At 38.8% G+C, this 19,266-nt stretch overlaps 1 protein-coding gene across 4 annotated transcripts in view; it reads right to left on the bottom strand.

The window, feature by feature from the left end:
* Positions 1-3,764: 3,764 nt before the first annotated feature.
* Positions 3,765-19,266, bottom strand: part of LOC139756242 (TIP41-like protein) — a 62,853-nt gene continuing 47,351 nt past the window's right edge. For 2 of the 4 annotated variants that reach the window (XM_071675421.1, XM_071675422.1), the window contains 2 exons: positions 18,954-19,142; positions 3,765-11,705 (listed from right to left, as the gene is read on the bottom strand). In XM_071675421.1, the coding sequence (XP_071531522.1) occupies positions 18,960-19,142 (183 nt within the window). In that variant the 3' untranslated portion in view covers positions 3,765-11,705; positions 18,954-18,959. The remainder of the gene's footprint in view (positions 11,706-18,953; positions 19,143-19,266) is intronic. The other 2 variants (XM_071675417.1, XM_071675418.1) reach the window with 1 other exon arrangement.

Raw genomic sequence — 19,266 nt, 5'->3', positions numbered from 1 at the left:
AATACATCCCATTCCTCCCCCACTCCCCTTACTTCCATTGTTCTCACCTTTTTCCATTCTGTACTCAGTCTCTCCTGGTACTTCCTCACACAAGTCTCCTTCCCAAGCTCACTTACTCTCACCACTCTCTTCACCCCAACATTCTCTCTTCTTTTCTGAAAACCCCTACAAATCTTCACCTTCACAAGATAACGATCAGACATCCCTCCAGTTGCACCTCTCAGCACATTAACATCCAAAAGTCTCTTTCGTGCGCCTATCAATTAACATGTAATCCAATAACGCTCTCTGGCCATCTCTCCTACTTACATACGTATACTTATGTATATCTCGCTTTTTAAACCAGGTATTCCCAATCACTAGTCCTTTTTCAGCACATAAATCTACGAGCTCTTCACCATTTCCATTTACAACACTGAACACCCCATGTACACCAATCATTCCCTCAACTGCCACATTACTCACCTTTGCATTCAAATCACCCATCACTATAACCCTGTCTTGTGCATCAAAACCACTAACACACTCATTCAGCTGCTCCCAAAACACTTGCCTCTCATGATCTTTCTTCTCATGCCCAGGTGCATATGCACCAATAATCACCCATCTCTCTCCATCAACTTTCAGTTTTACCCATATCAATCTAGAATTTACTTTCTTACACTCTATCACATACTCCCACAACTCATGTTTCAGGAGTACTGCTACTCCTTCCCTTGCTCTTGTCCTCTCACTAACCCCTGACTTTACTCCCAAGACATTCCCAAACCACTCTTCCCCTTTACCCTTGAGCTTCGTTTCACTCAGAGCCAAAACATCTAGTTCCTTTCCTCAAACATACTACCTATCTCTCTTTTTTTCTCATCTTGGTTACATCCACACACATTTAGACACCCCAGTCTGAGCCTTCGAGGAGGATGAGCACTCCCTGCGTGACTCCTTCTTCTGTTTCCCCTTTTAGAAATCTTTTAGAAAGTCAAAATACAAGGAGGGGAGGGTTTCTGGCCCCCCGCTCCCGTCCCCTTTAGTCGCCTTCTATGACAAGTGAGGAATAGGTGGGAAGTATTCTTTCTCCCCTATCCCCAGGGATATTTATTTATATTTCATTTATTTTGCTTTGTCGCTGTCTCCCGCGTTAGCAAGGTAGCGCAAGGAAACAGACGAAAGAATGGCCCAACCCATCCACATACACATGTATATACATACACGTCCACACACGCAAATATACATACCTATACATCTCAACGTATACATATATACACACACACAGACATATACATATATATACACATGTACATAATCTTCTGTTTCCCCTTTTAGAAAGTTAAAATACAAGGAAGGGAGGGTTTCTAGCCCCCTCCCGTCCCCTTTAGTCGCCTTCTATGACATGTGAGGAATGCGTGGGAAGTATTCTTTCTCCCCTATCCCCAGGTGCCTGAGGATTAGGAGGATGCCTAAATAACGCCACTGTACAAAAGGCAAGGGGCAAAAGTAAATGTACTTATTACAAAGTGGTGATTGAGAGGGTAAAGGCATGTACAGAGCATTAGACTGGGGAGGAACACTGTGGTTTCAGAAGTGGTAGAGGATGTGTGGATCAGGTGTTTGCTTTGAAAAATATGTGAGATATACTCAGAGAAATAGGAACTGTATGTGGCATTTATGGAAGTGGAGTAAGCATATGATAGGGGTGATAGTAAAGTTATGTGGATGCTGTTAAAAATATATAAGCTATAAAAAGCACTGAGTTGGTTTTAACAGGAGACTAAGGCATCGGCACAAATACGAATAAAAGAAGGTGAGTGGTTTGAGGTAAAGGTATGTCTGCTGCAGGGGTGTGTTACATCACCATGGCTGTTTTATTTAGGTATGAATGGGATGGTGAGGGAGGTGTCTGTGAGGGATTTGGGGAGAGGGCACAAGTCTACAGTATGTCAGGGATATTAGGGGGTCAATTACTGCATCATGATGAGATGGTGTTGATGACAGATTCAAATACGAAACATCAAGGTTTGTTTTTGAAGTTTGGGAGAGAATGTGTAAAAGAGAAAGCTGAGAGTTAATGTGAATAAAAGTGAGATTATTAAGTTCAGCTGAGTGAACTGGAACAGTGTGGTATACTGGGGTTAACATGTTGTCAGTGGACATAACTGGGGTACATGAAGCGTCCCAGGTAAACCACAGAAATGTTTGTGAGGCCTGATTGTGGACAGGAAGCTGTGGTTCTGTTGCATTACATGTGACAGCTCACAAATGGATGTGAACAGATGTGGCCTTTCTTTGTCTGTTCCTGGTGCTACCTCACCAACACAGGAAATGGCGATTACTTTCCCACATTAGCAAAGTAGTGCCAGGAAAAGAAGAAAGGTCACATCCCCTCTACCATTCTGAGGCTGTTGTGTAATGCACTGAAACCACTGTCCCTTATCCAGAACTAGGCCCCAAACACCTTTCTATGGTTTACCCCAGACACTTCATATGCCCTGTTTCAGACCACTGACAATACGTCAACCCCAGTAAACCACATCATTCCAATTCACTCTTAATCTGTGCACACCTTTCACCCTCCTGCATGTTCAGACCCAAATTGCTCAAAATCTTTTTCACTCCACCCTTCCATATCCAATTTGGTCTCCCCATTCTCCATGTTACCTCCACTTCTGACAAATATATCCTCTTTGTCAACCTTTCCTCACTCATTCTGCTCTTTTTATTACCACAAATCTCTCTTACCCTTTCATTCATCAAACCACCTCACGCCACATACTGTCCTCAAAAATTCTATTTTCAACATATCCATCCTCCTCCACACAGCCCTCTCAACAAACCATGCCTCCATCCATATAATATTGTTGGAACTGCCGTTCTTTCAAACATACCCATTTTTGCCCTCCCATAAGGAGGCAAGTGCAAAGACCAACAGGCACAACCCACCATACTTTGGGTGGTGGTGTGCCTTTCACAGTCAAACATTTCCACACATTCTTCAGCCTTGCCAGAACCTTTGCCCCCTCCCTCACCCAATACTCACTTCCACTGTTCCATTCTCTGCCATGTCCACTCCTAGATATCTATAGCACTTTATTTCCTCCAATTTTTCTCCGTTCAGGCTCAAACCCCAACTAACCTGTCCCTCAATCCTGCTGATCCCAATAACCTTGCTTTTATTCACATTCATTCTTAACCTCCTCCTTTTGCACACTCTTCCAAACTGTCACCAACTTCTGCAATTTCTCACTCGAATCTAACACCAGAGCTGTATCATCAACAAACAATAACTGACTTACTTCCCAGGTCCTCTCATCCCCTGCAGACCACATACTTGCCCTTCTCTCTAAGCCTCTTGCATTTACCTCCTTCATCATTTTAGTTATTTCCTACATAGGTGAGGTAGTGCCAGGAATGGGTGAAGGAATGATCTCATCTGCTCACATCCACTTTAGCTATCATGTATAATGCACTGAAAACGGAGCACCTTATCCACAATTAGGTCTCGTGCACTTTTCTCTGTTTACCCCTCATCATTTCACATGCACTGGTTCAGCCCAGTGACACCACTTGTCCCTCCCATTTGCTTCGATCTTTGCACACCTGGCACCCTCCTATATGTTCTGGCTTTGAGCCTTGAAAGCATCTTTCATTCCATCCTTCCATCTCCTCCTTTGTTTCCCTCTTTTCCTTGAAAAATAGATACATAAGATGGACTTGATTAGGGCACTCATTTGCCCTTACTACCTCTTATCTAAAGAAAATTAACAGAGAAATTGTTTCCACGGCTTTTATGAAACTTGGTGATGCAAACATATAAAAAACAAATACATGAACATTGATATGGAGTGTAAATTTTTCTCAAATAAAAGAATGAAGCACCTCCATTAAATAATATTTTTAACAAACAAACTCTTAATATCTAGATTTTATGATATTTTTACAAAGAGTATTACGATCTATCTTATTTAATATAATGACAAAGTAGCATAGGGTCCAACACAAATGTAGGTGATGGACAAAATGATGGGTTGCAAAGCTCAGACAAATACTTTATTGAAAAACCATTATTTACACAAAGAAAAAAATCAGCTATATGTCAACAGAGAAGTTAAAGGCCACTGATATACAGAAATATACTTAAAATTAACACAATACTTTCCATCAAATCAGTATCATATTTTGGTTAGGCCACAAACAAGATATGTTTGAACTTCCAACCCTATCAAAGTCTCCAAATGCAAGTTCATTTGCATAATGTGGTACTTCTATTACATGAGAATCTATTTCTTTTAAGCAGTAATCTAATATTAAAAAAAATCTGTCCTCTTAATGCATACAGATGGCTTTTTTTCCTTTAATCATGTCACACTGCTGCACCTAATCATCTATCTATCTATTTGTACCTCTGATACTCATTCCCTTCGGGAACTCCCTCAAGGGGTTGGCCACAGCAAAGAGTCTTAACTGGTGATCTCTAGTCTACTTCTAAGCCTTTCAGTGCTTCACTCTTGACAAGCCATTGGCAAAGGGCAAACCTTGACCCAAATTAGCTGTTGCAATGCATTCTGAAACTCCATATCAGCCTACAGACAGTGCTGCTTCCCACTTTTTGTCTTTTTCCTGTTTTTGATTTACATTTCTTAAATAGTAGCTCATCTGATGACAACTTTAACACTCTTCTTACTAACATATACACTTCTCAAGGAAACCATGTAACAATTTCTGCACTTATGTGGCATGCCCTATACAGAAACTTTAGCTATTTCTGCATACAAATGACATTATTATACCTAGTCACCACCTCCCGCGTCAGCATGACAGCACAAGGAAACAGACAAAAAAATGGCCCAACCCACCCACATACACATGTATATACATAAACACCCACAGATGTACATATACATACCTATACATTTCAACATAAACATACATATACATATATACATATGTACATATTCATACTTGCTGCCTTCATCCATTCCCGTCACCACCCCGCCACACATGAAATGGCACCCCCCTCCCCTCATGCGCATACGCACGAGGAAGTGCTAGGAAAAGACAACAAAGGCCACATTCGTTCACATTCAGTCTCTAGCTGTCACGTGTAATGCACCCAAACCACAGCTCCCTTTCCACATCCAGGCCCCACAAAACTTTCCATGATTTACCCCAGATGCTTCACATGCCCTGGTTTAATCCATTGACAGCACGTCAACCCCGGTATACCACATCGTTCCAATTCACTCTATTCCTTGCATGCCTTTCACCCTCCTGTATATTCAGGCTCAGATTGCTCAAAATCTTTTTCACTCCATCCTTCCATCTCCAATTTGGTCTCCCACTTCTCCTCATTCCCTCCATCTCTGACATATGTATCCTCTTTGTCAATCTTTCCTCACTCATTGCTCCATGTGACCAAACCATTTCAATACACCGTCTTCTGCTTTCTCAACCATATACTCCTTCAAAAAACTAGGTTGCTGTTTCTGCACCTATGCAATTCTCCATATGGAAACCTCATGGCTATTTCTGCAACTGTATGACATACTACGCAAGAAAACGAGTAGCTCTTTCTGCACTTACCTAACATGCTCCTTAAGGGAAACTTGGTCACCATTTCTGCACTCACGTGACAGACTCCATATGGAAACAGTCGATATTTCTGCACTTTTAAGGCATTTTCCTAATATAAACATTAGTGGCTATTTCTGCACTTACATGACAACCAAATTTCATGCCACATTTTAAGCAGCATCCTAGATGTAGTCAGTTTTTACAATGAAGGGATGAAGGTCTGTGATTACAGGATTTTGGGAATGTTTTCAAGCAACGTAGCTTCATTTGAAAGCAGGAAATAGATTCTATAATATGAGAAAGATATGCCTTGAGAACACACAAGTTTCATTAGAAAACAATGCTAATTAATTATGATACAGCTGCACCCAAGCATAAAAGATGTCAGCATACATCCCTGCAGCCTGGCCTTATGGTTTTTCATATTGATAATGGTTCATCCTACAGCTTGACTTTAGGTTCTTCATACTGATAATGGTTCATCCTACAGCTTGATCTTTAAGTTCTTCATAGGGATAATGGTTCATCCTACAGCTTGATCTTTTGGTTCTTCATATTGATAATGGTTCATCCTACAGCTTGATCTTTTGGTTCTTCATATTGATAATGGTTCATCCTACAGCTTGATCTTTAGGTTCTTCATATTGATAATGGTTCATCCTACAGCCTGATCTTTAAGTTCTTCATATTGATAATGGTTCATCCTACAGCTTGATCTTTAGGTTCTTCATAGGGATAATGGTTCATCCTACAGCTTGATCTTTAGGTTCTTCATATTGATAATGGTTCATCCTACAGCTTGATCTTTAGGTTCTTCATATTGATAATGGTTCATCCTACAGCTTGATCTTTAGGTTCTTCATATTGATAATGGTTCATCCTACAGCTTGATCTTTAGGTTCTTCATATTGATAATGGTTCATCCTACAGCTTGATCTTTAAGTTCTTCATATTGATAATGGTTCATCCTACAGCTTGATCTTTAGGTTCTTCATAGGGATAATGGTTCATCCTACAGCTTGATCTTTAGGTTCTTCATATGGATAATGGTTCATCCTACAGCTTGATCTTTAGGTTCTTCATAGGGATAATGGTTCATCCTACAGCTTGATCTTTAGGTTCTTCATATTGATAATGGTTCATCCTACAGCTTGATCTTTAGGTTCTTCATAGTGATAATGGTTCATCCTACAGCTTGATCTTTAGGTTCTTCATATTGATAATGGTTCATCCTACAGCTTGATCTTTAGGTTCTTCATATTGATAATGGTTCATCCTACAGCTTGATCTTTAGTTCTTCATAGTGATAATGGTTCATCCTACAGCTTGATCTTTAGGTTCTTCATATTGATAATGGTTCATCCTACAGCTTGATCTTTAGGTTCTTCATATTGATAATGGTTCATCCTACAGCTTGATCTTTAGGTTCTTCATATTGATAATGGTTCATCCTACAGCTTGATCTTTAGGTTCTTCATATTGATAATGGTTCATCCTACAGCTTGATCTTTAGGTTCTTCATATTGATAATGGTTCATCCTACAGCTTGATCTTTAGGTTCTTCATATTGATAATGGTTCATCCTACAGCTTGATCTTTAGGTTCTTCATAGGGATAATGGTTCATCCTACAGCTTGATCTTTAGGTTCTTCATAGGGATAATGGTTCATCCTACAGCTTGATCTTTTGGTTCTTCATATTGATAATGGTTCATCCTACAGCTTGATCTTTAGGTTCTTCATATTGATAATGGTTCATCCTACAGCTTGATCTTTAAGTTCTTCATATTGATAATGGTTCATCCTACAGCTTGATCTTTAGGTTCTTCATATTGATAATGGTTCATCCTACAGCTTGATCTTTAGGTTCTTCATATTGATAATGGTTCATCCTACAGCTTGATCTTTAGGTTCTTCATATTGATAATGGTTCATCCTACAGCTTGATCTTTAGGTTCTTCATATTGATAATGGTTCATCCTACAGCTTGATCTTTAGGTTCTTCATATTGATAATGGTTCATCCTACAGCTTGATCTTTAGGTTCTTCATATTGATAATGGTTCATCCTACAGCTTGATCTTTAGGTTCTTCATATTGATAATGGTTCATCCTACAGCTTGATCTTTAGGTTCTTCATAGGGATAATGGTTCATCCTACAGCTTGATCTTTAGGTTCTTCATATTGATAATGGTTCATCCTACAGCTTGATCTTTAGGTTCTTCATATTGATAATGGTTCATCCTACAGCTTGATCTTTAGGTTCTTCATAGGGATAATGGTTCATCCTACAGCTTGATCTTTAGGTTCTTCATATTGATAATGGTTCATCCTACAGCTTGATCTTTAGGTTCTTCATATTGATAATGGTTCATCCTACAGCTTGATCTTTAGGTTCTTCATAGGGATAATGGTTCATCCTACAGCTTGATCTTTAGGTTCTTCATATTGATAATGGTTCATCCTACAGCTTGATCTTTAAGTTCTTCATAGGGATAATGGTTCATCCTACAGCTTGATCTTTAGGTTCTTCATATTGATAATGGTTCATCCTACAGCTTGATCTTTAAGTTCTTCATAGGGATAATGGTTCATCCTACAGCTTGATCTTTAGGTTCTTCATATTGATAATGGTTCATCCTACAGCTTGATCTTTAGGTTCTTCATATGGATAATGGTTCATCCTACAGCTTGATCTTTAGGTTCTTCATATTGATAATGGTTCATCCTACAGCTTGATCTTTAGGTTCTTCATAGGGATAATGGTTCATCCTACAGCTTGATCTTTAGGTTCTTCATATTGATAATGGTTCATCCTACAGCTTGATCTTTAGGTTCTTCATATTGATAATGGTTCATCCTACAGCTTGATCTTTAGGTTCTTCATAGGGATAATGGTTCATCCTACAGCTTGATCTTTAGGTTCTTCATATTGATAATGGTTCATCCTACAGCTTGATCTTTAGGTTCTTCATAGGGATAATGGTTCATCCTACAGCTTGATCTTTAGGTTCTTCATATTGATAATGGTTCATCCTACAGCTTGATCTTTAGGTTCTTCATATTGATAATGGTTCATCCTACAGCTTGATCTTTAGGTTCTTCATAGGGATAATGGTTCATCCTACAGCTTGATCTTTAGGTTCTTCATATTGATAATGGTTCATCCTACAGCTTGATCTTTAGGTTCTTCATAGGGATAATGGTTCATCCTACAGCTTGATCTTTAGGTTCTTCATAGGGATAATGGTTCATCCTACAGCTTGATCTTTAGGTTCTTCATATTGATAATGGTTCATCCTACAGCTTGATCTTTAGGTTCTTCATAGGGATAATGGTTCATCCTACAGCTTGATCTTTAGGTTCTTCATATTGATAATGGTTCATCCTACAGCTTGATCTTTAGGTTCTTCATAGGGATAATGGTTCATCCTACAGCTTGATCTTTAGGTTCTTCATAGGGATAATGGTTCATCCTACAGCTTGATCTTTAGGTTCTTCATAGGGATAATGGTTCATCCTACAGCTTGATCTTTTGGTTCTTCATAGGGATAATGGTTCATCCTACAGCTTGATCTTTAAGTTCTTCATAGGGATAATGGTTCATCCTACAGCTTGATCTTTAGGTTCTTCATATTGATAATGGTTCATCCTACAGCTTGATCTTTAGGTTCTTCATAGGGATAATGGTTCATCCTACAGCTTGATCTTTAGGTTCTTCATATTGATAATGGTTCATCCTACAGCTTGATCTTTAGGTTCTTCATATTGATAATGGTTCATCCTACAGCTTGATCTTTAGGTTCTTCATATTGATAATGGTTCATCCTACAGCTTGATCTTTAGGTTCTTCATATTGATAATGGTTCATCCTACAGCTTGATCTTTAGGTTCTTCATATTGATAATGGTTCATCCTACAGCTTGATCTTTAGGTTCTTCATATTGATAATGGTTCATCCTACAGCTTGATCTTTAGGTTCTTCATATTGATAATGGTTCATCCTACAGCTTGACCTTTAGGTTCTTCATAGGGATAATGGTTCATCCTACAGCTTGATCTTTAGGTTCTACATAGGGATAATGGTTCATCCTACAGCTTGATCTTTAGGTTCTTCATATTGATAATGGTTCATCCTACAGCTTGATCTTTAGGTTCTTCATATTGATAATGGTTCATCCTACAGCTTGATCTTTAGGTTCTTCATATTGATAATGGTTCATCCTACAGCTTGATCTTTAGGTTCTTCATAGGGATAATGGTTCATCCTACAGCTTGATCTTTAGGTTCTACATAGGGATAATGGTTCATCCTACAGCTTGATCTTTAGGTTCTACATAGGGATAATGGTTCATCCTACAGCTTGATCTTTAGGTTCTACATAGGGATAATGGTTCATCCTACAGCTTGATCTTTAGGTTCTTCATATTGATAATGGTTCATCCTACAGCTTGATCTTTAGGTTCTTCATATTGATAATGGTTCATCCTACAGCTTGATCTTTAGGTTCTTCATATTGATAATGGTTCATCCTACAGCTTGATCTTTAGGTTCTTCATAGGGATAATGGTTCATCCTACAGCTTGATCTTTAGGTTCTACATAGGGATAATGGTTCATCCTACAGCTTGATCTTTAGGTTCTTCATATTGATAATGGTTCATCCTACAGCTTGATCTTTAGGTTCTTCATACTGATAATGGTTCATCCTACAGCTTGACCTTTAGGTTCTTCATAGGGATAATGGTTCATCCTACAGCTTGATCTTTAGGTTCTACATAGGGATAATGGTTCATCCTACAGCTTGATCTTTAGGTTCTACATAGGGATAATGGTTCAGTATTCTGCAAATTTTTCCGTGAATTCCTTGACTTTTGATGGCCACTGCAGCAAAAGGAACATGAGCTTTATTGTGAGCTATATCATAATAAACTGTAGCAAGAAATGGGGTTCATCAAACTAAATGAACCTGGTAAAGATGTTTGTACATTGATATAAAATTTCATATTAATTTAAGATGGCTGAAAATCAACCAGTCATATGTTCACAGATTCAGGAACAATCACAAACTACATGTGAATTGCAAATATCCACTAAAAATTTCTGAAAGGGAAAAGCCCATTAATTAAAGTGAACAACAACAAACAACTAATTCCAACTTCTCAATGATAACACAGCAGGATATAAAAGCTATAACTCAATGATTATGATATTAACCCATTCACTGTTGCTCCCCTGTTTATGTATAACAAGCAGGCTGTACATCATAGTGACTGGCATGCCTGCAAATGTTGCTTTATGCATATCTAGTGTTTTTCCTTTGCCTTGCTCAATACTGTTAAAATGATGTAGAAAAATATACAACAATTCTGTGTTGCCTGGGCTGCAGCTGAGAACCCCAAATATTACATGGAATTATTGGACACCAATTACTTGGTAAAGTTACAGGATACTGATGCTGAAAATAGGTGGACAGATAGTCAGTCTGTGCAGAAGAAACTAATTCAGCACCAGTCTTCAGGCATACTACATGCAGAGTTTGCTGAAGTGAAGTGTGCATGTAATGTGTGTGATTATAGTATAAGTAAAATGAAACCAACTTACATGGAACCAACTTACACAATACCTGAAATGAGTATAAAAATAAATGAACATATGAATGTAGACAACAAAATATGAGAAAAATTATAAACTAAACTGGAGAAATTCTTATATAATACAGTACAAACAGGGACGAGTCATATACCTAGCAGCACCTACCACCATTATCTTTAAACTTTAACTACTCATGAATGCTTCTGAGTAAATTTTACAATACTGATATCCTATTTTTAAAGCTGACCATCAATACTGATTTTTTGTTTTTTTTAATTTGAAGTGATGAGACACTGGGTCTTGATCCTGCCATAGTGACTGGGTTAATGATCCATCAAATAAGCTTGATCAATCTTTCAATGTATGCTTTCTGAAAGCCTATTGGGAGCAAATGAACCTTCTAAGAAATTTCATCTTGTGTGGAAAATTTTAAGCTTGTGCCCAGGATAATCTCTCATGACTCTACAACTATCTTGTCAACTTTCTCCTTCACCAGTGGTAAGTACTGCCATACTAGATCAGGATTGTTGTACAGTGAGGAGTCCACCTGGAAAAATGGATGCAAAAAGTTAGTATTCAGTCTAAAAAATACCTTTCTGAACCTAACCAAAGTAAGTTATGGACATTTGTCCACTGTCTGACTTTAAAATGGGAAGCACTATTTGGAAAACTTTTCATATAATAATATTTTTCTTCATAACAAAGGCATTCATAATGTACAGAAGTGCCTGGTGAAACAAATTTTCAACAAAAAGAGAGGAAGAGCATAAGAACAGCTATATGAGAATGAAAAATGGGCAGCTGTAAGGTGCATGAAAGGAAAAGTTTAGCTAGGAAACTTAGTTTAATGAGACATAGCAAAGCCAGCAATCCTAATAGAGGGAGCAGACGGTTCTTCATGCTAGGAAAAAGATCAAGAAAATCTGCAACATGGTATAATAATTTCTTCCAGATCATTAAGAATTGAAACTGTGAGGGTTTACTCTTCCCCTTCATCCATGTGAGAGGATTTCAACCATTTCCTTCAGTGTACACTTATATCTCTAAAGCATGTGACCTCAGTCTGGGTACAAAATTATCTTGGCCTTAAGGCAGGAAGTTAGGTAGTCCAAGAAAGTTATAAAGTTTGTAGTTAGGAGCACAATTTAGGAAATGAAGAAAAACAATGGTAGCAAAGACAATTCATATCCCATTCATCACTCATTAGTCTTCTGTACTTGGTTCACTGAGATCAAATCATCTAGGAAGTGCACTCCATGCTGAAACATCTACAGTGAGAATAACTACACAAAGAAATTTTCAAAATTAAAATTCAGCATTATTAAGTAAAATATTTTATCATGTGTGCAAAATTCACAGACTGAAACTTTCAAGAGATAACTTGAGTTTTACTGATCATAGGTCTTGCAGCAAAGGTGATGCAGATGTTACTATGGAGTTACTAACAACATGTTTGACCTTGTTGGCAACATATCATTGCAACATATTTCATTATGTATGCACCAGAATCATGTTGACATGTCTTCCAATGAGATCTGCTGGGAGTTTCTAACGTGCCTACAACATTCGTTACCACCAAGGTTAGCACTTTCACTGCTTAGCACAAGTGCAATGTAACTGAAACGCAGTGCATGTTGGCAAAAATAGTGATTTTTTTTTATCTAACCAGAGACATGGAGCTTAACAAAGCAACAATGCAGGAGTTAGAAGGCAAATTATTGGTACCAAAGCTAAGAACATTAGTGAAACAGGATATTGATAGACATAAATCATTAATGATTTCTGAACTGGAAGGCCACAGTCCAGACTAATTGGGAAGGGTGAAGAAGGAAGAAATATCAATAAAAAAATACAAGTGTTTTGGGAGCAGCTGAATGATGTGTGAAACCAGGTATTAATGATGGGTGATTTAGGGGCGAAGGTGAGTAATGTGGTCGTTGTGGATATAATTGGGGGACATGGGAGTATTCATTATTAAGAATGGAAATGGTGTGGAGTTGTGTGCTGAAAAAGGACTGGTGACTTAGAATAGCTGGTGTACAATGAGGGACATACACAAGTATGCTTATCTAGGTAGAGGAGATGGTCAGCAGGCTGTATTGGAATACATATTAACTGATAAGCATGTAAAAGAGAGACTTTTGAATGTAAATGTCCTGAAAGGGGCAGCTGGTGGGATGTCTGATCACTATCTTGTGGAGATGAGGGTAAAAATTTGTAGTTTTTCTAAAGAAACAAAGTCAGTGAGAAGAGAGTGGGGAAAGTAAGTGAGCTTGGAACAGATACTTGAGAAGAAACGCCAGGAGAGATTGAGAGCAGAAAGGCAAAAGGTGAGAGTATATGAAGCAAGGGGAGTGGGTGAAGAATGGGTGGTGTGCAAATAGAAAGGGTAGCGAATAGTGGGAAGAAGTAATTTTGCTGGTGTAAGAAAAGAAAGAGGTATTTGGGTGGTACTTACAGGGAAGGAGGGCAAATGAATGTGAGATGTACAAGAGAAAGCAGCAGGAGGTAAGGAGGAAGAGGTTGAAAGGAGGGCAGAGGTTGAAAGGAGGGCAACTGAGAGCTGGGAAGAGCAAGTATCAGTAAACTTTAGAGATAATAAGATGCTTTGAAAGGAAGTTAACAATGTGCAAAAAACAGAACAATCAGGAACATCAATGAAGGGTGTAAAAGGGAAGTGATGAAGTGAAGAGATGGAGTGAGTATTTTCAAAAACTGCTGATTGTTTGATGATACAGTAAAAGATATAGGGTGATTGGGTTGGGGTGGTATGTGAAGTAAGAGAGTCATGGAGAGTGGTTTGAAGACAGAAGAGGTGGAGAAAGCTTTATAGAAGAAGAAATGCAGTAAGGCAGCTGTAGTGGATGGTACTGCATATGAATTTAAGACATAGAATACTTGTGTTGTTGACTGGTCAGTAAGGATTTTCGTTGCGTGTATGGATCATGGTGAGGTGACCGATTACCGGTGGAATGTATGTAGAAAGCCACTGTATGAAGGCAAGGGACATAAAGTTGACTGTTGAGTGTTCAAACTACAGAGGTATAAGTCTGATGAGTACACCTGGTAAGTTGTATGGTAAGGTACTGATGAAGAGGGTGAAGGAATGTACAGAGCATGACTAGGGTGGAACAGTGTGGTATCAGAAGTGGTAGAGGATCTGTAGATCAGGTGTTTGCTTTACAGAATGAGTGTAAAAAATACTTAATAAAACAGATGGATTTGTATGAGGCATTTATGGATCATGAGAAAGCATATGATAAGGTTAATAGAGATGCCTTGTGGAAGGTGTGGGAGGAAAGCTGCAAAAGGCAGTGAGAAGTTTCTATCAAGGGTGTAAGGCATGTGTACAAGTAGGAAGAGAGGAAAGTGAATGGTTCCTAGTGAAGGTTGGTCTGCTGCAAGGGTGTGTGATGTCACCATGGTTATTCAATTTGTTTGTAGATGGGGTGGTATAGGAGGCCAATGCAAGAGTTTTGGAAAGAGATATGAGTATACAGTCTGTGAGGGAGAACAGGACCTAGGAAGTGAGTCAACTGTTATTTGCAGATGATACAGCACTGATGGCAGATATGAGTGGGAAACTGCAAAAGTTGGTGACTGAGTTCATAAGAGTGACTGAAAAGAGAAAGTTAAGACTAAATGTGAATAAAAACAAGGTTATTAGGTTCAGCAAGGTTGGGGGATATGTTACTTAGAATATAAGTTTGAAAGGAGAAAAATTGGAGGAAATCAAGTGTTTTAGATACCTGGGAGTGGATATGGCAATGAATGAAACCATGGATGCAGAGGTGACACATAGGGTGAGTGAGGGATCAAAGGTTTTGCAGGTCTTGAAGATTTTGTGGAACGAAAGAATGTTATCTTGGAGGGCAAAAATGGGTATGTTTGAAGGTATAATAAGCCTAACAATATCATATGGATGGGAGTATCTTGAGGGCAATAATGGGTATGTTTGCAGGTATAATAAGCCTAACAATATCATATGGATGGGAGGAGAATGGATGTGTTGGAAATGAAATGTTTGAGGACAATATGTGGTGTGAGGCAGTCTGATCAAGTAAGTAATGAAAGGGTAAGAAATTTCTGAGGTAATAAAAAGTGTGGTTGAGAGATATGAAGAGGATGTGCTGAAATGGTTCGGATGCATGGAAAGAATGAGTGAGAAAAGTTTGACTGTGGATTTATGCATTAAAAGAGAAGGGATCAAGGAGAATGGGGAGATCAAACCAGAGATGGAAGGATTTTGAGCAATCAGGGCCTATATATGCAGAAAGGTGAAAGGCATGCACAGGCTAGAGTGAAATGGAATGATGTGGTATACTGGGATCAATGTGCTGTCAGTGAACTAAACCAAGACATGTGAAGTATCCGGGGTAAACCATGGAGAGGTCCGAGGGGCCTGCTTGTGGATAGGGAGCTGTGGTATTGGTGGATGACATATGACAGTTAGAGAATGGATGGGAGTGGATGTGGCCATTCTTTGTCTCTTTATAAAGTTATCAGTAAATGCAGGAAATGGAAATCAAGTAATGAATGAAAAGGATGCTGACATCATGAGGGAGGTAAAAAGTGAAGAGGACTGCATCATTTTACAAGGAGACCAAGTCAAACTACAAAGTGAGTCTGACAAATGATTAATCAACTTTTATCTGAGAGGGTTGGCAAAGTTAAGAGAATGGGGTTCAGTGTGACATCAATACAAATATTTTCTAGCAAGAAATAAGATGCAGGAATCTGTATGAGAGGGATGCAGTGAAAAAGATTCTGAGTAGTTGAGGCCTGAGCATGCAGGAGGGTGAAAGGTGTCCTTTGGATAGAGTGAATTGGAGCAACATGGTATACAATAGACAACATGCTTATCAGTGAACCAAATGAGGGCATATGAAGTTGCTAGAGGTTACCCAAGAAAGGTCTGTGGGGCATGGTTGTGGACTGGGATTATAGTGACGGTGCAGAACACATGACAACTACAGAATGAATGTGAGCAAATGATGTATTTTCTTATTCTGTTCCTGGTGCTACCTCACTAATCCATGAGATAGCAAACAGGAATAATAATAAAAAAAAGTATAGGTGGGCAAGTAGGAAAATGAAAAACTGGCATTGCTGATTGATGTACTACTTGATAGATGTGAGAGGCACAGACTCCTGGATGTGAATGTGCTGTGCAGGTGTCAGGATCTCTGATCACTATTTAGTGTACGATAGGGTGAAAAAGAAAATGATATGGATGGGAAGGTGGTGAAACTGAGTGAACCTAGAAAATAGGCTTGTTTAAAGAGATACCATAAGTGTGGGCATTAATTAAATGGAAGGAAAGCAAGCTACTGGAAGATATACAAAAGAAAGTGCAGTAGGTCAAGAAGAAGGTGCAGGGAATGAAAATGAGGGCAAATGCAAGTTAATGTGAGACAGTACCAGCAAATTTCAGGAAGAATAAAAAAAAAACGTTTTTGAAGGAGGTTTATGGAGTTAAATAGCAAGACAACAAATGGAAACATTGAGATGGAGGCAAATGGGGAAGCAGTAACAGGCAGAAATGATGTGAAAAGGATATGGAATAGGTATTTTGAAGGACACTTAAATGTATTCAGTGATGGTGTGGCAGATGTGGGATGTTTTAGACATGGAGACATTTGAAAAGAAAGAGTCATGGCAAGTGGTTTGATCAAAAGAGAAGTGGTGAAAGCCTTACAAAAAATGATGCTTGCTGTAGAATTTTTTTAATAAGAGGGTGATTGTATTGTTCATTGGTTAGTTAGGATTTTCAATGTATGTATAGCTCATGATGATATGCCAGAAGACTGACACAATGCTGGTTTAGGGCCACTGCATAAATACATGAAGAATAAAAAAGAATGTTCAAGTTACTGAGGTATAAGTTTGTTAAATGTATCTGGGAAAAGGCATGGGAGAATGGTAACTGAAAGGGTGTTGGTATGTACGGAGCTTCAAAAAAGAACAATGTGGCTTCAGGAGTGATGTAGGATGTGTGGATAAGGTGTTTCCTTTGAAGAATGTGTGAGAGAAATACTTACAGAAACACAAGGGTTTGTATATGGCATTTATGGATCTGAAGACAGAATATGATAAGGTTAATAGAGATACTTTGCGGAGGGCATTACAAATATATGTGGTAGAAAGGTACTAAAAGTAGTTGAGAGCTTCCATCAAGAGAGTATGGTGTGTGCAACAGTAAGAAGAGACGAGGGTAAATGGCTCCAAGAGAAGGTAAGTCTTGGCATGGGTGCATGATGTCACCATGGCTGTTTAGTTTCTTTATGGAAGTGGTGTTGTGAGAGGTGAATGGAACAGTCTTGGAAAGAGGAACAGGTATGCAGTATATTGGGATGTTGGACCCTGGGAGGTGTCATTCGTTTCCTGATGACAAAGCTAGCAGGATATTCAAGTGAGAAACTGTAGAAGCTGGAGTCAGAGTTTGGGATGATGTGTGAAAGGAGAAAATTGGGAATAATTATTAGGTTATTAGGTTTACCAGTGGAAAGGGAGAGGTTAGTTGAAGTGTAAGTGTGAATGAAGAGAACCTTGAAGAAGTGGGATATCTTAAATACCAGGCATTGGATATGGCAACAAAAAGAACCATAAAATCTTAAATGATCCATAGGGTGAGAGAGAGGGTTAAGATCCTTGGCACACTGAAGTGTGTGGGGAAAGAGAGGTCATTGTCAGTGAAGGCAAAGTTGGGCATCTTCGATGGTACAGTAGTCCAAACACTGTTGTATGGATACTAGGCATAGATTGTAGATGAGAAAGTATTGAAGGTGAATGTTTTGAAAATGAAATGCCTGAGAATAAATGTGGTGTGAGGAGGATCGATCAAGTGAGCAGTGATAAAGTATACAAAAGGTGTGACAAAGCAGAGTATGGATGAGAGGTGAAGAGGATGTATCAAAATAGTTTAGACATAGAGAGAAGATGAGTGGGGTGGGATTGAAAAAGAGAGCATATGTGTCAGAAGTGGAGGGGTCAAGAAGTGGGAGGCTAAACTGGAGATGGAAGGATGGAGTGGAAAAGACTGTGAGTGCCTGGGGCCTTAATATGGAGGAGGATGTAAAGTGTGCACAGGACAGTGAATTTAGTTCATCTGGTATACAGGGGTCAATGTAATGTCAACAGAATGAGCCAGGGAAAGTGTCTTTAAATTTTCAACATAAACATACTGTATTTCATAAGCTTGAATTACTAACTTAACTAAGAAGGTTTTTTTCTCATTTGAACACACCTTTACCATACCAACTATTTCCTCAGTTGCAACCATGTTAAATAGGGGAAAATCTTACTTAACTTCAAGTGCTTAGATAATTTCTGTAGACCTTGGTGGCATAGCAAAAGTGAGGCAAAATTCAAACAGCAGTCAAAGCATGAAAAGTAGAACTAACTGGCATTTCTCAATGAGAAAAAATATTTTGTATTGTGCAATGTGGAAGAGAGGGGGTAAAGGAAGGAAAAAGTTAAATGGCCCAGAATCAGTAGCACCAGGGCCAAAGATGTCACTCCCTAACCCTGATCATGGGCCAGGTTTGAGTACCAAACTCCACCTACCCTGATGCTTACTGCATGAGTGAAACTCGCCCAATGTTTTCTGACATGTCATAAATCACTCATGCATAAATAAAACCACATACACTGGGCCTGTAAGTGGCAAGGGAAGTGTTTACTTAAAAGAAAAAATACACATAATTCAAAGATTACCTATGATAGGCACATTATGACATAAGTTAATCCAGCGTAACATTACCTAAAGTAACAAATGAACCCTAATGATACAAACTGTGAGTTATCTACATCCTCTACAACACACTTGTAATTTGGGAATGGGTGCCTCTCTTGTTGAAGATTCTCTCAGTATATGTGAAGCACCAACAGGACTATAGAGTCTAGTGTCATTAACTCTCACTATCACTTGATCGACCCGCAAGTAGTGACGGAAGACAACGAAGAACCCACTGGGCATCACTCGCTGTAAAATACCGATAAAGGAGATGTAAGCTACAGCAACCATTGCTACGTAAAAATTCATTCTCTATCCAACTATAATACGAAAACTATTTGCATAGACTTTAGGTAAGGTGGTAAATGCACTA

This window comes from Panulirus ornatus, chromosome 21, assembly GCF_036320965.1.
Source record: "Panulirus ornatus isolate Po-2019 chromosome 21, ASM3632096v1, whole genome shotgun sequence".
NCBI classification, from domain to species: domain Eukaryota; kingdom Metazoa; phylum Arthropoda; class Malacostraca; order Decapoda; family Palinuridae; genus Panulirus; species Panulirus ornatus.
This window is presented reverse-complemented; position numbering and strand designations above follow the sequence as displayed.